The 25,482-nt window shown below is 51.5% G+C and overlaps 1 protein-coding gene across 1 annotated transcript in view; it reads right to left on the reverse strand.

Annotated features, from left to right (window-relative positions):
* Window positions 1-25,482, reverse strand: part of SEMA5A (semaphorin 5A) — a 446,471-nt gene that overhangs the window by 83,746 nt on the left and 337,243 nt on the right. The window contains exon 12 of the mRNA XM_055132169.1: window positions 8,212-8,419. Within this exon, the coding sequence (XP_054988144.1) occupies window positions 8,212-8,419 (208 nt within the window). The remainder of the gene's footprint in view (window positions 1-8,211; window positions 8,420-25,482) is intronic.

A 25,482-nucleotide genomic window follows, 5' to 3' on the forward strand; every position in this document is an offset into this window, starting at 1 on the left:
GGGGTGCGGCTGACGCCGGGAAGCCACCCTTGGAGCAGCGCCCACACTCCTGCCACAACAGGACAGTCTCGGAGAACACCCCTGGGGTGTGGATTCTCAGGTGTCCTCCTCAGTCTGGGGGTGGTGGCAGAGATGAGCCCCTGCTTGTCCTCGCCTGACCCTGGGGTCAGCCCCTACGGTGGGGACAGGCAGATGCCCACCAAATCTCACTGTGTTGGATAGGGCCATTGGACATCACTCAGAGATGTCACTGTACGGCCATGCTCACAATCTGCCAGGTAAATAACATAAGACAAGGAGCAGAATCTGGCCAGCTGGGCCCGTTCCTCTTAGGCCATTTAAAGTTCTGCAAGAACAGAAAAGTCAATTCCTAACAGGTCTAGTTACCCGGAACTAGGTCCCAAGGCAATATGAAAAGTAAAGCTGGGCAAAAATGCAAAACCTATGCCCAAGAGCTACTGCGTGCGTGTGTGTGTGGATGTATATGTGTTTGTGTGTGTGTGTGTGTGAGCACGCGCACACGCGTGTGTGCACAGGTGTGTCTAAGTGAGAAGAGAGACTCTGGCTTTCATTGAGGACACACAGAAGCTGAGACATGAGCCCTCCCCAGAGTGTGCAAACAGTAAATGAAAGCATTTGCCGGCAATGCTGGCCCAGCAGGACTGTGACCTTGCCGCAGTATCAGGCGGGACAGAAACCAATCACTCTTAGTGAATTCTTCTGTGCCGGGCCTTTTAGGTGGTCTCAGTGACACACTGAATACCTTGCTTATAATCACACACCCCGAGCAAAAGGCTTATCTAAATCCACCTGAACGTAAAACTCAGGATCATTCTACAGTTTTGCAGGCTCAGGCGGAGGGTTATTTCCTTAAGAACCATCCGTTTATTTGAGGAATACTTCCTAGCTCCTTCTATGAAGCTCATATTACACAGCAAGGTGGCAACAAAGGCCAAAAGGCAACAGAACAGGAGAACTGATCAACAATTGAGTTGGGGAAGGGACTGAAAGAGAGGGGTGGTGAGGTCAGGGTGGGTGAGAGGTGGGAACTCTGGTGACGGCTGGGGTGTTGGGATTATGTGCGTGAGAAGCCACTGTTAATAGCATGTGAACTACAGGATCTCAATAAAGATTTAAAAACAAATTTGAAAAAAACCCCTGAGTTATCCCCATTTAAAATAATGTCCCCAAACATTATGTATCTAGAGTCAACTTAACAAAAGAAGTGAGAGACCTCTACCACAGAAGGTATCTGTCAGCTAGGAAAGAGATAGAAGACCTTAGGAAATAGACAAAACGTTCCAGGATTAGAGTAGTCAATATTGTGAAATGACCATACTGCCTAAATTTTTATATAGTCAACGCAATCTGCATCCAAAATCAAACTACATTCTTCAAGGACTTAGAACAGTCAATAATAAAGTTGTATGACACTATATATGCCAAGAAAAGCTGAATCCATTCTTTTTTTTTTTTTTTTTTTTTTTTTGCTTTTTGGGTCACACATGGGGATGCACAGGGGTTACACCTGGCTCTGTGCTCAAGAATTACTCCTGGCAGTGTTCAGGGGACCATATGAAATGCTGGGAATCGAACCCGGGTCAGCCATGTGCAAGGCAAAGGCCTTACCCACTGTGCTATTGCTCCAGCCCCTGAATCCATATTTAAAAATAAGAAACTTGGAGGTGTCACATTACTTAACTTAAAATTATACCGGAGAGCTACAGTGATTAAACCAGTGCTGGACTAATTATAGACACTGACGAATGGGTTAGAATCAAGTATCCAAAGATAAATCCCCAAATCTATGGTTAACTAATTTCAGCAAAGAAACTGGGTATATTAGATGGAGCAAAGAACGTCTTGCCAACAAATTGGGGTGAGTAAAATGGATAACTACGTGTAAAAATATGAAGCTGAATTCATTCTCATACCTTACACAAAAGTATTCAAAGTGTATCAAAGACCTTGAGGTTAGAGATTAGACCAGAATCCATAAAACACAGTGAGGAAAACATAGTAGAACCCCCCAAGATCTGGACATCAAAGGTTTCCAATGTTATGAACCTAATGGCAAAAGCAACACAAATAAAAATACATAAATGGGATTACATCAAATCAAGACTGGAGCGATAGCACAGCAGGTAGGGAGTTTGCCTTGCACGTGACCGACCTGGGTTCGATTCCTCTGTCCCTCTCAGAGAGCCCGGCAAGCTACCGAGAGTATCCCATCCGCATGGCAGAGCCTGGCAAGCTCCCCGTGGCATATTCGATATGCCAAAAACAGTAACAACAAGTCTCACAATGGAGACGTTACTGGTGCCCGCTTGAGCAAATCAATGAACAACAGGATGATGGTGCTACATCAAATCAAACACTTTCTGCATGGCTTAAGAGACACAGGCTAAAACTAAGAGGCACCAACTGAATGGATGGAAATATTTGCATTCAACCCATCAGATAAAGGGTTGATAACCAAAATATATAAAGTACTTACAAAGATAAAGCACTGTAGCACTGTCCTCCCGTTGTTCATCGATTTGCTCGAGTGGGCGCCAGTAACGTCTCCATTGTGAGACTTGTTGTTACTGTTTTTGGTATCGAATATGCCATGGGGAGCTTGCCAGGCTCTGCCGTGCGGGCGGGGTACTCTTGGTAGCTTGCCAGGCTCTCCGAGAGGGATGGAGGAATCAAACGCAGGTCAGCCAAGTGCAAGGCGAACGCCCTACCCACTGTGCTCTCGCTCCAGCCCAAGAAGAGGTAGATGGGACATACCAGGAGGGGGACCATGCACGCTGGTGATGGAGAGGGGTTTGAATCTATTAATCAAACCACAGAACCAACAACACTGAAAGCCTGAGACCCTATGTACAACAAACTTAAAGAGAAAAAAAAAAAGAAATGTATTCACCCTCCCAGATTGTAAGGCCGGCTGAGCAGACAGAAGCCGCAGGCCTCTGTGCAAGAAGGAGCATGTCTGGTCTTGGCTGCCGTGTCTACCCGGGATCCCACATTATATAAGCTTTTATCTTTGGGCTGGCAGATCGGCCATGAAAATGAAGAAAGTCGCTTGTTCTCTTGTTTTAAACTTCATGAGTCTTTTTTTTTCCTGATTTTTGGGTCACACCCAGCAATGCTCAGGGGTCTCACCTGGCTCTGCACTCAGGAATTACCCCTGGCCATGCTCAGGGGACCCTATGGGATGCTGGGAATCGAACCCGGGTAGGCTGCGTGCAAGGCAAACGCCCTCCCCGCTGTGCTATCGCTCCAGCCCATAAACCTCATGAGTCTTTAGGAGCCCTGGGGTGGACCTGGTTATTTTACATTAATAACATGATATTATTTCCTTCCTGAAAACCCCTTTCAAACAAACCATAAACCTCCAGACGCCGCACAATGGGCAGTTTAGCCCAGTGGTTGCAAAAACAGCAGCAGCAGTAATGGGACTCAGCTCTCACTCATTCCCAAGTCTGTTCCACCTCGCACACACCTCCTTCCCTCTTCCCCCCTGCCCGGGACACTGCAGGGAAACGCTGCCTCTGCACAAGCCCCTCTCGGACCTCTGACACAGCCTCCTCGCTGCAGCCTAACTGAGCACGTGGCGAACATAAGCTGTCTCCGCTCTCCTGTCTCCCAGCTGACCGGGCCGAGGCTGCACTGGTCACTTCTGCTGTCTCACGGGGACGTCTTTGTCATCATGGTGGATTTCACACAACCCACTGAACATTGCAAACACTTAAAACATACTTCATTGTGGTGATGAGCTCACTTCTGATTAGAAATTTAAGAAAAAATCACAGGCTGTGACTCAGATGTTGCTTAGAAAAATCAGGCTGGAGAGACAGTACAGGGGCAAAGGATCTTGACTTGCATGTGGTGGACTCCAGTTCGATTCCCAGCACCACAGACAGTCCCCCAAGGAACCACCTGAGCACAGATCCAAGAATAGGTCCTGAGCATCACTAAGTGGGTTCCCTACCCCAAAAAATAAAATTTAAAAATCTACTATTGGGCAGTGATGTCAGGTGTGGAAATTAGGTATAAGTGCTGTTCAGAGTCAGATTTCAACGATAACTGATCTTGTCCAAGGTAACTCTGAGGCCCCTCAGTACGAAGATCCTTTTATGCCAACGTTTTTCAATAGATCGAATGACACAGAGAATGTGCAGTAAGTATCCAACAAATTAACCCATTAAGGAAAACCTCCAGTGTTTAGTGGTTACACCAGAGGCAATGCAAACAAAAACAAGCATGGAGATTGCGAAAGTTGACTCTTTGTAAATGGGTGCATACCAAAGCATTCTTCTGCTTGGTTCTTTGATCTTGCCTAATGGCAAATGTCCCCGTGCCTGCAATATTATAGAGATCCTGGAATTTCTCTCAGTACATTGCTTATTTTATTTCTATCAAGCAGATGCTGTCTTCAGAGAGTATTTAATTAATAAAGGTGCCAACCTCTTAACTGAGCCTTTGAAAACTTTGCCCTTTCAAATAATAAATGTCTTGCAGGAACCTAATTTCCATATTAATTTTCTTAATGAGCTGCTAATCTCTTTATCTAAATGACACTATTCCAGGGTAAAAGGATTAGGAATAACCAGAAAAAATTCACAATTAGAAACACAGTCTCTTCCTAAACGATTCCATCTTTTCCTCAAACTTCAATGAAGCAAAACTACAGATGCAATACAAATAACATTTTAGGCTATGATCCTTCCAGAGACCAGCTCTTCTCAATCAGCTTTTAAAAGAAAGGAAATAAAACAAACATCCAGAACCAGAGAGCTTTCCACTGATCTTATCACTCTCCTTTCCAAGGGCGGACCCATACCAGAGAACTGAGGCTTTCTTTTCCAGCTGTCACCTAAACAATCATCTGAGTGAGGACTTAAAGAATCCTCTGAGGGGCAAGAGAGACAGTGCAGTGTTTGCCTTGCATGCAACCCACCAGGGTTCTATCCCTGCACCAAATACGGTCCCTGAGCACCCCCAGAAGTGACCCGGGGTCACTTGTGCATGGGGTCAGGAGTAAGCCCTGAGCACTCCTGGGTGTGGGTCTCCTAAAAACCAACAAAACCCTTTTGGAGGCGCTTCCTGCTCCATCCCCACGGGCTGACTCTGGGCTGAGGTCTGAGCAGCTGTCACGGCCCCCCGGGTCAGAGGGCTGGACAACCTCCCTGGGGAGCAGGAGGCAGAGCAGCGTGGTGGGCGCCTGAGCATTCCAGCCTGAGCCCCATGACCGCTCCTCCGGGGAGGTCCACCCCGAGATATAAACCCCAAGGTTCAGCCAGGCCCTGGGTAAACAAGTCTAGCTTGGGCTGGACACGGAGGGCCCTGAAGGTGCCCACGCAGGAAACTCCTGCTGACCGGCTGCTCTGCTTCAGTGCTCCACACTGCAGGGTGCTGGCTGGTGGACAGCGGGCCACCTGGGCTACAGCTGTGTGACCTTTGGCCTTTGCTCTTAATGCATCTGGGAATTCTTTTTTTTTTTTCCTTCTTTTTTGGCCACACCCACATTGCTCAGTGCTTACTCCCAGCTCTGTGCTCAGGGATTACTCTTGGCGGTGTCCAGGGGACCATACGGGGTGCCGGGGGGTCAAAGCCGGGTCAGCCATGTGCAAGGCAAGTAGCTCACCTTCTGTACTGTCTGTTACTTTCTGATGTGTCTGTTAGCTCCTTTTTTAAAAAAAAAAAATTTGGTTTTTGGGCGCCACACCTGGTGGGGCTACTCCTGACTGCACTTAGGAGTCAATCCTGTGGGCTGGGGGGTCTCAGGGGGACTTCAGGGATTGAACCTGGTTGGCCACAAGCAAGGCAAGTGCTCTATTTGCCTGTTGCTGCAGCTGGTCCCTCTTAACTGGAGGACCACTTGCCTAAATCGTACTTTTGAACTCTTCTTTCTTTTTTTTAAATGAATCACCATGAGGTACAGTTACACACTTGCAAACTTTCATGATTACGTTTTAGTCATACAATGATCGAGCACCCATCCCTCCACCAGTGCCCATTCTCCACCACCAATGTTCCCAGTGTCCCTCCCGCACCCCCACCTCTTCCCCCTCCCCTACCTCTGTGGCAGGCACATTCCCTCTTATTCTCTCTCTCCTTTTGGGTGTTATGGTTTGCAATATGGATACGAAGCAGCCATCATGCTTGGTCCATAGTCTACTTTCAGCATGCATCTCCCATTCTGAGCAGGCCTTCCAAGCATCATTTACTTAGTGGGCCCTACTCCATCTCAGCTGCCTTTTCCCCCAGCATGTGAGACCGGCTTCCAAGCCGTGGAGCGATCTTCCTGGCCCTTATCTCTACTATCCTTGGGTGTCAGCCTCATGTGATGTTATTCTCTATTCCACAAATGAGTGCAGTCCTTCTATGTCTGTCCCTCTCTTTCTGACTCATTTCACTTAGCATGATACTCTCCATGTCTATCCATTTATAAGCAAATTTCATGACTTCATCTCTCCTAACAGCTGCATAGTATTCCACTGTGTAGACATATCAAAGTTTCTTTAACCAGTCGTCTGTTCTTGGGCACTAGGGCTTTTCCCAGATTCTGGCTACTGTAAACAGTGCTGCAATAAACATATAAGCACAGATGTGAACGATTATTCTTTCAAAGTAACTTTCTGAGAAAAACAGCTTCGGGAGGTGAGCGGGTGCTGCTGTTAGCTGGGGGACATGGAAGTGCTCCCGCAGCTGCATCCCAGCTGGTGACAAGCCTATGGGTAAGGTCCAAGCCTGCCTGTCCCCCCCGGAGCCCACTGTGGGGAGAAGACCTCCCCGCCCCCTCCCGCTGAGGTTGGTCCTGCAGGGAAAGCGAATCAAAATGAAAGCTGCGCAGGCAGCAATGCAAAGTAGGGAAAAGGCTTCCCACGACTGACAGCACCAATAAGTATCACCCACGGTCCCAGGAGCGCCGTGACGGGAGGCTCTCTCCAGGCGCCCGGCGGGGTCTTAGCCCCCGGCTCCCCGTGAGTCAGGTGAGAAGGTGAGGCCCACAGTACTTAAGGGACCAGACCCAGAAACAGCGGGGGAGCGGGCAGGAGAGAGTGTGCTGACCCGGGGGAGCACCCAGGTTCCACAGGCCGCGGAGCATGGCCAGGGGCAGCCCAGGCCCTAGGCACTGAGCACTATCACCCCGTTGGCTCCTGGCACTCCCCTGCAGGCCAGCTTGGCCTCTGAGCACTGTCTGGGACCCCCCGCCCCCGCCATAATGAAAAGGAAATATCGGGGAAGTCAGTCATGTGATTTAGCTGCTGGGCCCCAAAGCTAATGCCTCTGGGCACCGTTTGATGGTGTGACAGTGGGTGTGCCTGTGGGTGACCCGTGCCAACGTCCCATCCTCACCAAACCTGGCATTGCTGGGGGGGAATGAAGAACACCAGGGCGCAAATGCAGAGAACGGGTCTTTCGGAGGCTCCTGCCAGGGGCCAGAGCTCTGGGGTCTGACCCCAGCCCAAAGTGGCGTCTGAGTGCGAGGAGTGACTCCTGCCCCGCGGGGCCCAGGGAGGCACAGGGAGAGAGAGCACAGCCTCGTGAGCAGGGCAGGCTTCCTGCCGATCGCTCTCGCAGGCAGGCGATTTCCAGGGCACACGGTTAGGACTGTTGTATCGTTACTCTCTGTAAAGCGGCTGGGGGCTCAGTACTCTCCTTCCCATCCAGGGCGTGTGCACTTCCCACGAGACCGTCCAGCACTCCCGGGGTCAGCGCCGGACACCCTGAGGTAGACGAGGACGCTGAAGCCGCAGGAACCGTGTCCAGGCCGAGACCCCGGGACGCAGCAAAGGGTTTGGTTTGGGCTGGACAGACCGTCCCTGTCACTCTCCGCCTGCTCGGCCCTGAGTGCTCGTCTGTGAACCGATTCTGCATGTGCGCATACACGCACGTACCAGGAGGCAGCATCCGGAACAAGCACCCGTGTGCCACAGCAACGCAGGGACGCCGGGGGGCAGCAGGAGGTGTCGGGGTGACCAGCAAGTGAATACCCATACCCGACCACTCCTCTTAGCCCGGTCAGTCTCATACAGGGGTTGTCCCGTGGCTCCCCCCGGGACATGGGTGGGCGGCTTTCACTACTGTCCACCGGTCGGGTGGGAACTGCACTCTGGGACGGCGGTCTCAACCCCCGTGGACATGCGTGCGCTCAGCGTCGGGGTTCCGACAGCCCCCGAGTGCCCCGCCCCCGTCCGCCCCCGCCCCGGGCCCTACCTGCGCGTGCGGTGGAAGTGGCAGCGCCTGAGCGGGAGCCTGGCCACGTGCTCGCGGAGCCCCACGAACAGGACGCCGTGGCTGTGCAGGATCTGCAGGCTGCGCACGGGCTCGGGCCGCCGCGCGGGGAACAGCTCCACCTCCTCCAGCAGGCAGCTGCCCACCGCCGGCGACACGGGCGCCCGCACCTTCTTAATGGTCCCGTGATCTGCAGGGGAAGAGAAAGGCAGGGGAGGGGAGGGAGGGGTGAGTCTCACCTGCCAGGCCGGGCTCTCCTAGAACCCCGGCCGGTCTCCGCCCCCCAACCCGGTGGCTCTCGGGGGAGAAGCTTGGACAGGAGATTCCGGGCGGAGCAGCCAGCTCTGTGCCACCCCGACGCAGAGAGAGGAGTCGGCTCCCTGGACAGAGCCCTGGGCCGGGCCAGTGCAGAGATGCGGGGCAGCGAGCCTGCAGCCGCTCTTCCCGCCTCCTCTCGCTGGCCCTCTGATAAGTGACTTTTGTCCCCAGTCCCCTCATTCTGCTCACATCTATTCTGGTTTTGCCCCCCTGCACTCAGGACATGGAGGCATCAGGACCCCCGATGCCAGGGAGGCACACTTACGGCACGCCTGCCCCCCCGCCCCCGGGGGCACTGCCCAGCCCTCCAGATCCAGCCTGTAGAGTCAGGGCACAGGACTAACCCCCCGGAATGCTCTCTGACGCCCCCGAGGTCTCTCGCCACCTTGAGGACACAGAGTCGATAAACCCTCCCCCCCCCCCCCCCCCCCCGGACCCGGAGTTTCTCACTGTGGCAAGGCTCAACTTACAAGATGAGAAAACCGGAGCGATGAGGAGCCTCTGAAGAAAGCAGAAGGAAGAAAACCCAAGAGCCCCGGCCCCGGGGCCTCCTGAGAGAGCCCGTCTTGGCAGCCCCGGCCCAGACAGAGCGTCCCCGCTTTCCCTCTGTAAGACAGTCCCCGGAGACAGAAGATGATTATATTTAAAGAGAAAAAGACATGAAGCCATATGCCATCTTGAACTTGTTAAAATGTATACACAGAGCGTCTCTGGCGGGTACTGGCGGATGCTGAACGGAACTCCTGACGGACGCCGTCTGCGCGCCATCGCTGGAGTTTACTCTTTACTTTGTTCGTTGTTCAGGCATAAAAGCAGCCACAGCATCGTGGTGGGCACTTGCCTTTGAGGGCAGGGAGTGTATCTGTCTCCCGTGGGGACGGGAACCGTCCTCAGAGGCAGCGTTAGGAGGGGGCAGCTAGGAGGAGGGCGGCCCCCACCAGTGGAGAGCAGGCCAGTGTGACAAATAAGTGACAGATTCTCCCGGGGCAGAGCCACACTCTCAGGCCCGAGGCTCGGGTGTGGCAGATGGCGCGCAGATGGAGGGTCCTGAGCCCGCGCCGCTTCCCGGGTGCGAGTCTCACAGGCCTCCCAGGTCAGACGCCACGCCAGGCCCGCCTGTGCATCCGAGCCGAGATGCCGGCTGCTCATTTCCCTGTGTCACGAGCGGGTCATCCTCGGAGGAGAGCTGCCCCAGCCAGTGACAGTGCCAACGTCAACGGGCGTTTCGAGTTTTTAAGCATTGCCGGGGGAAAGCAAGCACAATCGGGAAGGTCTTGAATAGTCGGGTTGCAGGAAAATGGTCACCATCCGTCACGACTCCCCAAGGCCGATTCCCGTGCAGCAGCTACCTGCCTCCGTGGGGTGCGGGGCGGGGGGTGGGGGTGGTGGTACCCGCCCACCAGCCCCACGTGTCCCCTCGGAGGGGAGACTGCCCCGGTCCGCTGGCCGGACCCTTCCTGCCGCGTCCCTTCAGAGCACTTGCTCTCAGCTCTGCACGGCCGAGCACCCCTGCCCGGTGCCCAGCACAGCCCGGCGTCACCCAGGGTGCAGTGCTCGCTTGTTCAGCTCCCCGCTCCTCCTCTCCCCATGCCCAGCTGCCGGGGCCTGAAGGGCCCTTGTCCCGCTGGCAGTGGACTCCCTGCCCCCTTTCTGGGACTCCGGCGGTCCCTGTGTCCTTGCCTTAACCGCTGGGGGTCTTCTCTACGGCCCCTGCAGCAAAGCCAGGCAGGTGTTCTCTTCTGGGGGAGGAGGGTCCTGGCCCCTCACTGCCCCGGACCCCGCCCCGAGGGACTCCAGGGATGTCCTTTGTGTGGGCAGCACCAGGCCCTGCTTCCCGTCCCGGGCCGGCCTCATGAGTACTCTGTTTATATGCTGATTTTAATGGGTATTAATATATCCCTGCTGGGTAAGAACAGCCCAAATGAGCTAAAGAAGAAGGAAGGAGATGGAAACGATGGAACAGAGCAAGGGGGAATAAAGGGAGGCAAGGAGGGAGGGAGGCAGGAGGGCAGAAAGGGGGAGATGTCATCGTCAGTGTGTTTATTCAAAGAGCCCTGAGTAGGGGCCAGAGAGAAAGTACAATGGGCAGCGCACTGGCCTTGCACACGGCCGACTCAGGCTTGATCACTGGCACCCTATGCAGTCTTCCGAGCGCCCCCAAGAGTGATCCTTGAGCTCAGAAGCCCTGAGCACTGCTGAGTGTGGCCCCCAAACAAACAAAAATAACAGTACCGTGAGTATGACTTCCTGTAATGCTTAATGAGAGAGCGACTGTGTTGGTCAGTCTGAAGGTAAAATAAAAAACATTTCCGTACCCTCAACCACTATGGGCAGACTTCAACGACGGTACTGTAAATTAAATATGAATGAAAGCAATCATGTTAATTGGTTTCCTCTGATAAAATATTACTTCTGACAATTTGCCATAGAAAATAAGGCCTATCCACCTTCCCCATGCTGCAAACTCAACACTAATCAAACACAGTTGCTGAAAAAAAAAATGCGAAAAATACATGGAATCATCTCCATCATTTTTAAAACCCTGAGATCAGAAAGAAAAACAAAAGTGTCCCTTTAGTTCAGTTAATAAATTAATTTGATTTAATTCATGCCAGCTCGGCTCTTCCAGGGATCAGAGCGGATGCACGGAACCGGTTCTGCTCCGGCACAATTGTCCCTAACATTCAAATACGGACCAGAGCCACACACGCTGGGCGGTAAAGGGCCCTCAGAGCTGACAGTGTGTAACGTGTACACGCAAATGCCATTAACTACGACACAGGACAGCTTGATTTCGCCTCATCCTGTTTTCTTTTTCTCCGTTTGTTTTTTGGGCCAGGCACGGTGGTGCTCAGAGCTTCCTCCTAGTTCAGGGGTCACTCCTGATGGTGGCCCAGGGGCCAACGGCAGTGCCAGGGACTGAAGCAGGGTTGGCCGCATGGAACACAAGAGCTTTCACACTGTGCTATCTCTCTGGCTATGTTTGTCTCACCTGGGCAGGACAGTCAGTAGGGTTTCATGCTCTGGAGCAAACAGATGCCCACTGTAATTTGATTTTTAGATAAAACAAGTTCTGTTGCTTTGTTTGATGCTATGCTCAGGGCTTACTCATGGCTCTGTACTCAGGGATCACTCCCAGCAGTGCTCAGGGGACCATATGCAGTGTCAGGGGTCAAAGTGGAACTGGTTGCATGTGAGGCAAATGCCTTATCTCCTGGATAATCTCTCCAGCCCCCCTTTTTTTCTCTTTATACTATGTCCTATATGCCATATACTATATCCTGCCCCCATGGTAGAGCCTGGCAAGCTACCCAGGGTGTGTTCAATATGCAAAAACAGTAACAATAGGTCTCATTCCCCTGACCCTGAAAGAGCCTCCAATCGTTGGGAAAGACGAGTAAGGAGAGGCTGCTAAAATCTCAGGGCTGGGAGGAATAGAGACATTACTGGTGCCCGCTCGAGTAAATCGATGTACAACGGGATGACAGTGATACAGTGATACTATGTCTTATTCAATATTTACCTGAGACTCAAATTCAAGTGGCCAGCCTGCATTTTTATTTGCTAAGGCTGATAACCCTATTTGGATCATTTCAGAAATGATCTGGAGACGATGAACCCATCTGCCTGTGACCCTTCTGGTGCAAAGAGCAGGGCCGCAGGGCTGGGGAGAGAGCACACAGGCAAGGCTCTTGCCTGCACACGGCACACCCAAAGATCGACCCCCGGCAACCCATGCAGTCCCTGAGCCCACCAGGATGGTTCCTGAGCACAGATCCAGGGGTAAGCCGTGAGCACTGCCAGGTATGACCCGAAATCCTCAATAGATAAATAAAAATACAGAGGAGAGAGTGAGTGTCAGAAGGGAAAGCCACTGGTTTATGGTTTTCATTATCTGCACTTTCCAGATTAAGGTTTCACAAAAAAATAGGAAAGGACTTTCACTAATGAGAACATTCATACTGGAGGATCCCTCAGATACGAACAATAATCACTGAAGAGTCACTGTTGAAGGAGCAGGTGATGCTAAGGACGAGATGCCCTTCTTCAGTTGCTGGCAGGCTCTGTGGACTCTGTGACGTCTAACTATGTCAGCGCTAAACCAGCTCTGAGGAAGCTAGCCGGCCGTCGGGATTCTGGTTCTCTGGAAGCCAGCACCTGCTTCCCAGCGGGAGCCTATGCATACCCACATCTGCCCCGCCTGCTCACGGGGACCAAACCCCCCACGCCTTGCCCACGTGGGCTCCCTCAGGCAACCCCCGGCGGCACCCTGGCCTCCTGACACCACTATTCACTGTGTGAGGGACTCGGGGCCCAGTCGGCACCAGGCTGTGGAGAGGATCAGCAGAGCAGGCGCATGCAGAAGGTGGGGCCGCCGGGAATGAAAATTGGCAAAATGGGTCCAAGAAGCCACTGCCAGACCAGACCTCACCCGGGTCCAGGGCTCGGCTGACGTGCCTGCCAGCCCACAAGGGCTCACCGGTGGGCCCAAACACCTCAGGTGAGCAACGGATTCTGACAGACCAGACACAAGTCTCTGGCAGGTGGGAAATGTGGCTAGTACTGAATTACGGTAATTACGGGGTGATTCATCCCCATCGCAATATTCCGGAGTCATTAGGAAAATGGCTCATTAAAAAGTAAAAAACAAAAACAAAAAAGCCTGGGAGGCAAACAAAAAGGTTTATCAAGGAAACGCGGGAAGGCGGTCCCAAGGAACCGTCATCCATTCTGTTCTAAAAGTGACTGCCAGGGAAGAAATATTTACACAACGCTGTGTTACCGGAAAAGGACATGAAGAAATTCCCCCATCGGAGTCCAGCTGGAAGAAATGATGCGTGTCCCTCCGCAGGTCTCTCCACAGAACTCCAGCCCCAGGGAGTATGTACTGTCCTCCAACCAACGTCTTACCAACCCACCACGGGACAGAGAGCAGCAGCGAAACAAACACAGAACAATGCATGGGGTGTTCTCCAGCGGGAAATAAAGAGTTTTGAGGTTTAAATGGAAATATGCTTGTGGAGCAGAGCACGATACTTAAAAATCACAGCCAAGACCAATGTCTAACCCAACGCAGGGGCTTGTGGTACGGGAGCAAGGACAAGCTCAGACACCTCCCAGCAGCGGACGCCAACCAGCACTTTAGAAAAGCCCCAGACTAGGAAATCTATTTATCGTCCACCTAAGTAATCACACAACTCTCCAGTGAGCATACTTAAAAAGAAATAAAGATGTGACTTAATGATACACATCGAATCCCAACATATTATACGATGTGTCACCTCACTAGAAACTGACGTAAGATCATTGTGAACTTTGCACGCATTGTTTTATACTGTCACTGGAATTCTGGTTCGGCTCAGTCTAGCCTCACTACAGGCCAACGGCCAGATGCCACCCAGAGGTGTCCTCCCTGGGGCTGTCCTGGACAGCTACGTGTCCATCGGCCTCCCCAAACTGGCTACCGCTTCGTAACCCGCACGCTGATGGGTCCAGCTGACTGCGGCGTGCCTGTGGAAACTGGCCACTGTTTTCTAGAGAAAGGAATCTGGCAGGTCACACCATTCCATGCCCTGGACGTGCCCATTCAGGCTGGGCAACGCAAATCCCAGAGGTTCGCCTGGTGCTCCTGGTTGCCCATCCAGTGAGTGGACCTCGAGGGCTGCAACTTGGCAGCTAACTCATCACTGCTGGTCACCTGGCATGCCATTGGCAATGTGCCCACCGGCAAGGGACAGGTGCCTTCGGGAGGGGAGATGACTATCACTGTGGGGTCATTTCAGACCCGTGGGTCACACCACACTATCCCCACCACTGCAGAAGGCCCTTGGGACTGGGGGTCCGTTTGCTTTGCACTTTGCCTTTTAGCTAGACATCAAGCAGGTCCCTACTCTTCTCTGGAGTCACTTTTTGAAGGAAACAGAATTATCCCGACCAACATCTCCAACAAAAAGGAGGCGGCAGGGCGATCTCTCATCAGACTGACAGGCTTGGGCTAAGTGCAAACAAGAGAAAGACTCTGGTGCCCGGAAGTGTCCAGAGCAGCCAGAAAAGAGCAGCAGAGCTGGAGAGAGAGGCAGGAGGGCCACCGTGTAGCCCGGACTCAGCTCAGGTGCTCAGGCCAGCCTAGGGGAGGGCTCATGCGTCAGACTCACCACACGGCAAGCCTGATTATATTTTCTAAACTAAAGATTCAAGCAGTCACAGGGCAGATGCGGTAGAAGGGACCTATAACAGTAATAGTATCCTCAGCTGAGCAGGTGAAGAAAGCGAAGTCCAGGGAAGTTAAGTGAATTCCCAAATCGAACTCTGGGGCCAGAATTCGGATCGTCCACATATGCACCAAGCACTGGTTTATAAAGCCCTGAGGGTATTTACGTTTTGAAAGTCTGAAAGCATCAGTGGCAGCATCAGTGACACATGGCTGAGGACTTCCCCAAAAGGGCAGGAGAAAAAAACAGTGCATTGAATGAGAATTGTTCTAGAGATTAAGCATGATTCATAGGCATGTGCTTACCTGACACGAGTTCACTCTGCGGATAACTAATGTATAAAAGGCACCATAACAGGGGCCAGAGTGACAGTGATGTGGCTTAAGGCATTTATTTGCCTGGTACACAGCTGACCCAGGTTCGATCCCGGCATCCCATACAGTTCCCTGAGTCTGCCAGGAGTGATTTACCGAGTGCAGAGCCAGGACTAACCCATGGGCACTGCCAGGTATGGTCCCCAAACAAAACCTAAATCAAACCAAAATGGTACCATATCCAGATAGACTCCCTCTCTCCTCTGCCCCCTCTTTCTCTCTCTTCCTCTCTCTTCCTCTCTCTTCCTCTCTCTTCCTTTCTCTTCCTTTTTCTCTCTCTATCTCGCTTCCTCAACCCTCCTCTCTCCCTCTCTGCCTCCCTGAAGCAAGAAAGCTTTTACTGAAACGCAGAAAGACGTGAAGGGAGAGGAAGAGAGAGTCGGTGTTCAGGGTAGCACGGGCTTGCAGAACTCTAGAGCTGCCTTCTCCACCAGCATCTCCATGGGTTTAGGAAGCAAGAGGAGAAAAAAAAGGGTAAAAAATATTTTCAAATTTAGCTATATCATAGTGATTTCAGGTGTCAAAAGACTTTTTAAAAACACAATAAAAGAAAAAAGAAAAAACAAGTCTTGAAGGTTTTAAGGGCTAACATGCATGTTACCACCATGTCGTGCAAGGTTCTAAGGAGTTTAAGTTAGATACAATGCAAGTCCTACGGAACACAATTTAGCTGTTAATGACTGAGGGGAATTGCCTTATTAATTTTGACTCTGGGGAAATTACCTGATGAATTTCTGATTCTTTTAAACTTATGTAAGTATTATGAGACACGGTGTGTTGTTCGCAATGTTCGGCTGTGTTTAACAGGATTCTTTTTCACATGTTGTTTGAGGATCAAGTATAAATATCATTTGTCTGGGCCAGAGATATCTCGGCCTTACAGGGATAAAGGAGCTTGCTTTTCATCTCACAAAGCCCAGTTCAAATCCCAAGTACCACGTATGATTCCCTGACCACTGCCAGGAGACTCTCCCGAGCAGAGTCAGAAATAGCTCCTGATGGGGGAGAAGGCAGCTGGGATAGAGGAGGGATCACTAGGTCAATGGTGGCTGGAGGGATGTCTCAGGATGGGAGACGTGTGCTGAAAGTAGATAAAGGGCCAAACGTGATGGCCTCTCAGCATCTGCATTGCAAACCATCACACCCCCAAGTAGAGACTGAGCATGGGGGAAATTGTCTGCCATGGAGGCAGGGGGAGGGATGGAAGGGGAGGGATCCTGGGGACACTGGTGGTGGGGAATGTGCACTGGTGGAGGGATGGGCGTTCGATCACTGTATGACTGAAACTCAAACCTCAAAGCTTTGTAACTGCATTTCATGGTGACTCAATTTATAGCTCCTGAGACCATGCCTCCCACCCCCGAAAAAAAACAGGCATTATAAAAAGACAGGAACTCTATGCACAAAGCTGTGATCCCTCAAAACAGCTGCACTGATTTGTTGATTACCGGTAGCTGAGAGTGAGATTGTGTTGGGTGGGGAGAAGCATCCTAAGTGGGGGGCAATGAAGAGAGACAATGCCCGAAGCTGCTGATGCCATCAGCCTTACCGTATGCCCTGAGAAGAGAAGCAAGCACCCCCACATCAGATCCAGTGAGGGGACCACCTGCACGCCCAGGGGAGAGGCCTCTGAAGACCAGCTCCGCAGAGCCCCAGATCCTGAGCCCAGTCCCTGGGTGCTGACCTGGAGAGCCATCAGGTTGGAAGGTGCCCCTTGGTGGCAGCTCACAAACCAGCCCTGGGGCCCGGGGCTGGGGTAAAGCCAAAAAAAAGAAGATTGTGTGATCCAGATAACACATGCAAAGCAATTTTAAAGCTAAACTCTAAAGGACTTTCTCATGCTTTCCTAAGATATTGTGACCCAAATTCTTAAAGTGTGTGTGTGTGTGTGTGTGTGTGTGTGTGTGTGTGTGTGTGTGTGTTTGGCCACACCTGACAATGCTCAGGGCTTCCTTCTGGCTCTGTGCTCAGGAATAACTCCTGGCAGGACTAGGATCAAGCCCAGGTTGGCTGTGTATAATTCAAGCACCCAAACCGCTGCATTTTGCTTCCAGACCCCCGTGACTCAAATTCTAATGTGGAGACACTATAAATTATATGCTAGAGTCAACTGTGCTCCCTTTTATGGTAATACATTTTATCTTATCACAACATATACTGTCATTCACTTCCCATAAATTCCTCACCCAGAGGATCGTGGGTTGAAAAGCAGAGGAGATAAGCTAGGATGTGTAACCTAGGGAAGGCGATGTCTTTGGAGAAACGAGATAAAAATACTCACAGAGATGATGTCGTGTTCACCTTTATGCTAATGCCCCCTGTGACCTTTGAGAGGAAGTGGAAGGTACACGAAGCTCATGAGTGAACCTTCAATTATCTGAGGAAAAGGTCTCTCATTATAATGCATTTCATTTGGAAGGATTGTTAGAATTTTAGTCTTACCAAATTTCAAAAATTGATGGGAAAAATAATTTGTTAGGGAAGACGGCAGGCAGGCAGGCGCGGGAGGGGAGGATGGGAGGGAGAAAGAGAAAGAAAGTAACAGAGCACTCACTACTGTGAATCAAAAGTTAATTTTTGTTTTTTCATGCTCTCGTATGATCAGACATCAACATGCATAGACTAAGGCTTGATCTAATGAACAATTAACCCTCACAATACTTAGCAGTGGACATTATTATGCCCTAGGTTTATAGATGAATTTGAGAAACCGCAGAAGTGAAAAATGCAAGAAAAAACTAATTCTTGAGAACAGAAACTTGAAATACTTAAAAAAATGCAGAAAATACATACATATATAATATCTATATCTATCTATATTCTAGTGGCATTGCATCATGCTTTATTATTACTATTTAAAATAGATACATACACCCTACTTAAAATTTTAGAATTCCCGGAGAATACAGCCACATTCTTGGCCACGCGACATCTCATACTCTACACCACTGATGTACCAAGAACAGTACACCACATTTGATGGAGTATAAAGTAGAGGGCAATCCATCTTATTCTGATCAAAAAAGTGTATTAGCACACAAAGGCTCAACCTGTAATAACGTGTTAGTAATCTCTTATACAATGGCTTCATGGGCCGAGGATGAGATACCACAACCTTCACACACTTTCCTCTAAGGAAACTTTTTTGGATCCTAACAAGCAATACAAAATAAATTATTTAGGACCTGCTTTTGGGAAGGTCTTGAGTGGTGGCGGGAAAATTCAAAATAATGGTGGTGGGAAGGTGTAATGGTGGCGGGACTGGTGTTGGAACACTCAATATAATAAACTACTGTGAACAACTTAAAAAATTAAATTAAATTAAAAAAGTGAAAGAAATAAATAGATACATAAATATCTAGCTACACTCTCTAGTCTGCTTTGTAAGCAGAAGGAAAGTCATTCCAAGAGAGAGGTGAGGGTTCGTCCTAGGACAGGTGACAGAGAGACGCAATGCACATTGCAAAGCACTGGGTGGTTCCCTGAGTTAGCTCGACTCCTTTCTTTTCCTCTAACTTTTCTAAATTTTGTTGTATCTTATGGTAGTGTTTACTCTTCCACTTCCTGTGAGCAGAATCCCGGATAGAAATTAAACCATATGGAAATTTTGAAGTGTGTACTTTTGAGTGAGTCTGAAGATTCATCAGAGACAAAGAGATGCCAACCTAGGAAGGTAAGTTATTCTACTACCGATTGTAGGTTAAACTCGATTTGATTCCTACCGCTGTCGTCAAGGGCCGTGTTCAGTATCTGTCTCATCATCCCAGTGTTACTGCAGGATAAAAGGAAGCCTTTGCTGTTTGCACCCATGACTGCTGCCACCACCATCAGCCAAGGACTGATGAAGTGCCCTCTTTCACTCACTAGGCAGCATGTTGCTATAGCAACAGACCATTCTCTGAACTTCATCAATTCAGCTGGTCCTTACCCCCAAGTAGCAAACTTCAACACACTACAGAAGTTCATTCTTTTAGCAAATGAAGTAATGGGTCTTAGCACTGGGAGCTTGGCATTACATGTATACAGTAAAAGAGAATTCAAGAAGGAAAACAGGTCTTCTTGGCTAATATGTGCCTGAGAAGATTTTTAATTAACTCAGTGGATCAGATCCAAGGACGCAATGATTTTTTTTTTGGGGGGGGGGTCACAAAAGCATCCATGTGTCAAACCGTTTCAAATTATATAGTGAAGTTTCTCGTCATTTATACTTCATTAAGATGTCTTCAAATAGCAATAGTTCAAAATGAGCTAGAAAATATATTTTAAAAAAACCTCTTTCATTGAAGTACCAGAATTTACAGTCCTGTTGATCAGACTTTTCACACACAGTATCATCCCAACGCCACAATGCTTCCCTCCAGCAGGAATCACATTTTCTCTAAAATAAACATTAGCAATAAATTAGGTGGAATACTCTTTGATCCCATTATTTCAAACCCCTTTCCTGCACCTTCATCTTCGCGTATGTGTCAGGGATTCAGACTCCGGGGCTGTAGCCCGCAGTGATCGCCATGAGACCCTGGGCTGGGCACAATGCCTGGCTCCCAGCAGGTGGGCCAGTTTAGACCCCAGAACCCCAACTCTGTGTGTCCAAGTGCGAGTCATCCACCTCTCTGTGCCACTTCAGCCTGGGCTTAGCTCCTGGCCGGGGCCACACAGTGAACTCCCCGCCGAGGGCTGGACCCCCTTCCTGCACAGGGCACGCTAGGCAAGATTTCAGGGTTTGACTCTCTCGTTTCCTTCAGCTCAAACTCAAGTCCCGTCTGAAGTTTAGAAGGAGCTCGCCGCGTGGGGTGGGTTCCACCCCAAGCAGAGCGGGGAGGACACAATGGCTGTATTACAGCACACGCGTCTGTCCTGCTGTAGCAAACCTCGAAGGCCCCCTTCCAGCCTTCTCAGTCATAAGCCGGAGCTTACAGGAAACTTACGACTAGAGTTTTCTGTGAATAAAACCATACTGCATTTGAAACAAGAGTGCAATTAATAGAGTCCTCTGGGTATCTCTCCTAAGCTCTCATCTAACCCAGAGTTTAAATCTAAGACTCATCATTCTGTAAAGAGAGGAATTCAACCTTCTAGAAGGAAATTACTCATGTTGGATTGACTGTGTCTAAATTACAAAACAACCACCCGGTTGGCAAAGTTGGCAGGCCTTCTCTGACAGCCTCGGGGCAGGAATCGAGAGTCTAAATTAGCCTCTCCCCCCCGGGGGCCACATTTATCCCGTCTGTTCCCATTACCCCGAGTTGGGATGACTGAGAAAAATCTATGCGAAGCACTTTTGGTTACTGCAACATTAATTTGAGGGGGAATAAAGACGCTGTGCACTCAATGGAATAGAAAACTCAAGTTGTCATTTCTCAAAGTTGTTGCGTGGTACGAGTTGTCATGCCCGATGTCCTAAGCTCAGGTCCTTCATAAGCTTCCATCGGCCTGACCTTGTCCATTCCTGGGGCTTTAAAGCCCACCCCTGAAAGCTGCAGAGCCAGGTACACAGAACCCGAGGACGGCGACAGGAGTAAGCCCTGAGCACGGTCAAGTGTGCCCCCTCAACAAAAAACAAAACCAAACAAGAAAGGAGTTACAGGGCCTGGGAACTCAGAATGTCAAATGCTCCAGTGACTTGCCTCAGCCCTGGGGAAGCAGGAAGGCGGGGACTGTGGAGAGGAAGGAGTGGAAGGGTCAGACACGGCTGTGCAACCCAGTGAGGCAGAAACGCTCAGTGGTGGTCGGGGAATGGAAGGAGCCAGGACAGCCTGCAACAAATATTTGCCTGGTGGAGAAGAGGGGCGGACAACGGGAGCCTGCGGAAGGAGGGAGCTTGAGAAAAGCACGCAGGACTGAGAGACTGCGGCTTATAACCGAGCTGGGCCGACTGTCCCTTAGAAGGGACGGCACCGGGTTGGAGCCAGATCAAGATGGTGGTTGGCAGACAGACCAGCTTGCGTGTTTACAAACGCTACAAACTGGATCAAGTGTGCTACTGTCCCTCCCATGGCCAATCCTAGGGCCACCGTCACGCACAAACACAGCACAGGTCAGACCTCCTCTCCTCCAGGGCCCCGCGAGGCAGAGTGACCCTACTGTCTGGCCGAAGAGCACGTTTAACTCAGGCTGAGACTTGTCTTCAAGGGACGGGGCAGCCAGCAACCTTGTCCCCTGCAGATGCCTTCAACAGAGCATCACTCGCCATGGCTGGCGGGACCAGGAAGTTCTGCTCTTGTCCTGCTTATAGTAAGGATGCTCGAGTTTCTTGAATTTGCCCTTCCACAATCTCGCCCTGTGGCCCAGGTCTAAGCTTCCTGATGGTGACCTCCGAGGGCATTCTGCGACCAGCAGCTGGACCAGTCTCCAGCTGGCCCGTGACAGGCTGATAGCCCACAACTGGACACCACGTACCGGGGACATAGCAGTGCTCCGGGGAAGGGTCCTGTAGGGCCCCTGGAGTGGCAGCAAATATGATCCCCTCATCTACAATGCAAGTGGGCGTGTCCAGGACAAGACCCCTTCTCGAGAAAGACCTGGAGTTCTTGGGGACCCCACCAGGAATGGGAACAGGGTAAAGGACGAGAGTGGGCGAGTGCCCAGCCGCCGCTTGCTCCCGGTTCCCTTCTGAGGGACCCGCCAGCCTCCCAGGACTTTCTAAACCCAGAGAAGTTTCCCTGAGGTCCCTGTCCTACAGGCAGCGGCCAGCAGCTCCAGGAAAGACTTTGTGAGCAAATTTTCTTCTTCTTCTCTCAGCTCCATTTTGACTCCTCAAGTAAAACCAATTGTATGTTTAATCAGTTTCATTCTATTCGGTGGGAGCCCAGAGTTAGGCTAAAAATAGACAGCAACCGCTGCCCTTCGGAACCGCTGTTTTCATCTGAAAATGCTGCGGACTGTTTTAAAATTACCAACAGCAGAGGCTTCTGCAGCCTTCAGATATCCACCAAGTACCGATAATTTATTCACATGGCCAGAGAGTTCATTAATTTGCATGGAAACCTTTTAAATGTGGAGACAAAGACAGAAGCTGAGAGGTTTTCTTTTCTTCTTCCCAGATGAGGGCAGGGAGAGTAAAGAAAGGGGCAGGAAGCAGGGGGAGGGGTGGGACAAGGGCTGGAAGGGCAAAGCGTCAGGGACCCCCGAAGTTCCCCTATAGTTAGTTCCTTAGTCCACCCACCCACCCAGCACAGACAGGGCCTGGGAGAAGGGGAGAGTGGAGGCTTTACATGCTGACTTTTGCTTGCTCTGTAAGAAGAGCTGATGACATCATCCCGCTGTCCTTCACCCTAGGGGTCAGCCTACTTCAGGCCGCCTGGACTCTCCCTCCATCCAGGGTTTGCGGCCCGTGGCCACCCCCTCACCTGCTCCAGGGAAAACACCGCGGCTGGAGAGTCAGACAGGATGGGGGAAGCACAGTGTCGCCTCCAGGGACAAGAGAGCACTGCCAGGAGTAAGCCCCGAGCACCACAGGGGGTGGCCCCCCAATAACGCCCCCCTCTCCGCCACCCACCCAAAGAACTGTGTGGTTCCCGGGTGGTGCCACCTTGTCGTCTTTCTGTAAGGATAGTTGGGTTGCAAGACCACACAAGACCCTATCTGAGGCGCAGGTGAGGCCCCTCCGGGTGTCCACAGGAGACTGGAGATGAAAATATCACCAACCACCAAGCACCAGCCTAGCCTCTCAGCGCACTGGGGGAGGGGAAGGAGGAGGGAGGCCAACCAAGGGGAATCTGATGCCCCCTCTCAGCCGGGGAAGAGGCTGCTCGTAGCCAGAGCACCGTCCTCCACGTGTGAAGGGGTTCAAAGCAGGAGGCAACCATCTTAGAGGGAAATACACATTTTCTTTCTTTTTTTTTAGGATATACGTGTATATAAAAACCACATAAGGCTCAACCTTTAACAGTGTGTAAGTGATCTCTTATAGAAGAGCTTAATGGCCCCTGGGTGAAATACAATAATCTCCACACTCTTTCCTCTAAGGATACGTTTTTTGGTAGCATTTTCAGCGGTTTTTTCATAACAATAGAAAATATATTACTTCAGTTCTGCTTTGGGGCAGGGGCTGGGGTTTGGAATGGAAACATCCGAAACAGGGTGGTGGGAAGGTGTCATGGTGGTGGGATGGGTGTTTGAATGTTAAATGTAATGAAATGCTGTGAACTACCTTATAAAATGAAAGAATTATTAAAAAAGAAAAAGAAAAAGAAAAAAGAACCAGAGCAGGCTCGCCCGCAGACATGGCAACTGCTGCCCAGGGTAGGTGGCATCCTGGGGGCATCCTGGTGGCAGGAGAGTTCCTGCCCCTTGGCCACTATGACCCGGGGCGGGTCCCTTGATGCCCGTGCCCAGCCCGAGTACAAGCAGCTCTCTTAGCCCAGCATCCCTGGGTGCAAGGGACGAGCGCTGGGCGTCTCCTCTGGAGAATCACGGCTAAGAAAGACGGGTTGGCTCAGCCGTCACTCTGGGAGGCCACATGCCAGGTCACTACTGATGACATCTCATCTCCCCCTGGAGATTGCCCCGATTTCCCCCTGGTCCTGCTGAGTGCCCCCCTGTTTGCCTGAAAGCTTAATTACTAGAGACCAGGGTTGACATCTGAAAGTGACTGTTGGTCAGCGCTGTTCGGCCGGGGTCCTGGGGCACGCTCGGCTAGAGCATGGAGAAGGAGGAGCCCGCAGGAGGAACAGGAACACGCCTCACGGGCCCAGCCGTCACTGCTACACAAGGGCTCCAGGCCACCTGGCCCCTGGCAAAGCCCCGCTGCCCAGCTCTGAGCGGCCGGTGAGCTCATGACCGACACGTCCCCCTGAGCAGGACTTTCCCCAGGAGACCACAGCACCCTGGCGGCCGCAGCGGAACCATCTTTCTGCCGGTAAAGACCCGATGAGTAACGCCTCATAAGGGGGATCAAATTTCCCCAATTTCACGGCACTTAAGAAGAGCCTAGTTTCTGGTGTGACAGCTCAGAGAACAGCGGCGGGGAGCAGCTGACAGTGTCACTGTGATGCCCCCCAGCGACGGGGGTGAGTGCAGCGCTGAAATTCTGTTGTTCCCAAGGGAACCTGTGAACCCCGGGCCCAGTCCCTGTCCTGAGCCAAAGCTACATGTCCCTGGAGGTTCGTGACGGCCCCCAGCAGTGCTGACTGCCCCCCAGGGAGCCTAGAGGCAGCACCGGGGGTGGGGTGGGGGCAGAGACGAGCAGCTTCCCCACTTGGTGAGGCCCGAGAGTGGCCGACGGGGTGCGGAGGACAAACCCTGGAGCCAGCATGGGTGCTGGGAAAGGAAGTGAGGCAGGAGGGTGGTCCGCAGAGACGCGCCGCTGCCACGTGTATTCTTCTCCGATGGGTGCGAGTCTGCTCACGGGATTCTCTGCTCCGCTCCCTAACTCCCACCTTCCTCTTCTGCATCCCAGAACTGTGTTGGGGAGACAGAGCTGCTCATGGAGCACCAAGGCCAGTGGGAACTGGCTTGACTCCGCCGTAAGGGTGTCAGGCCATGGGGTGGCGGTCGGCTCATCCAGGCTCGGGTCTGGCACAGTCCTCGGGGCCAGCAGGCGACCCTGACTCAGAACTGCTCCACCCTCCCATGCTAACTGCCTTCCTCGTCGCCATCGTGGATGGGGGTACCAAGGAATCATTTGCTTTTCAACGTCTCAGACTAGAACTTCTGCTTAGGGGGGGGTTGTTTGTTGTTGGCAGGGATGGGCGGGCATGTGTGAAGCTGGGGACTGTGGGGGGCATCGAAGAGAACCTGCAAGGTACACAGAGGGTTCGAGGATCAGAACCTCTGGACGCGTTCTTGGGAGAGCACCACAGCTGAGGAGGTGACCTCCGGTTACCATGACAAAACCAGCAAAGGAAAGGGAGGGGATAAAGCAAGGAAGAAATGATTTTCCTGGGTCCGGAGAGAGAGCACAGCAGCTAAGATGCTGGCCTTGCATGTGGCTGACCTCCATCCCTGGTACCTGGAATGGTTCCAGGAGCCCCGCCAGCAGTGACCCCTGACTGGTGAGCCGGGAATAAGCCTTGAGCACCGATTGAGCATCACCCCAAAATCAAACAGAGAGATTCTTTGCATGGCTGAGAATCTCCAGGTGCTTCAGCTGCCCTGCCCTGCATGGAGAAACAGGCACTGTACAGGCAGAGCTAACTCTGAGCCCAGCCGCAGGGGAGGGCGTCTGGGGGCTGCCTGCCACTGGGCTCTGCAAGCTGGGGGTCTCCAGGAGCCCTGCGTGTATCTGGGATGTAGGTGGGAAGGTTGACAGATGAGATCATCTCTTAGGTAAACGAGTCAGCAGAGTCAGGCGATGAAACTGACCAGGGTTCGAACCCCCACACCACAAATGGTCACTGGAGCATGAC

This window comes from Sorex araneus, chromosome 1 (assembly GCF_027595985.1).
Source record: "Sorex araneus isolate mSorAra2 chromosome 1, mSorAra2.pri, whole genome shotgun sequence".
NCBI lineage: Eukaryota > Metazoa > Chordata > Mammalia > Eulipotyphla > Soricidae > Sorex > Sorex araneus.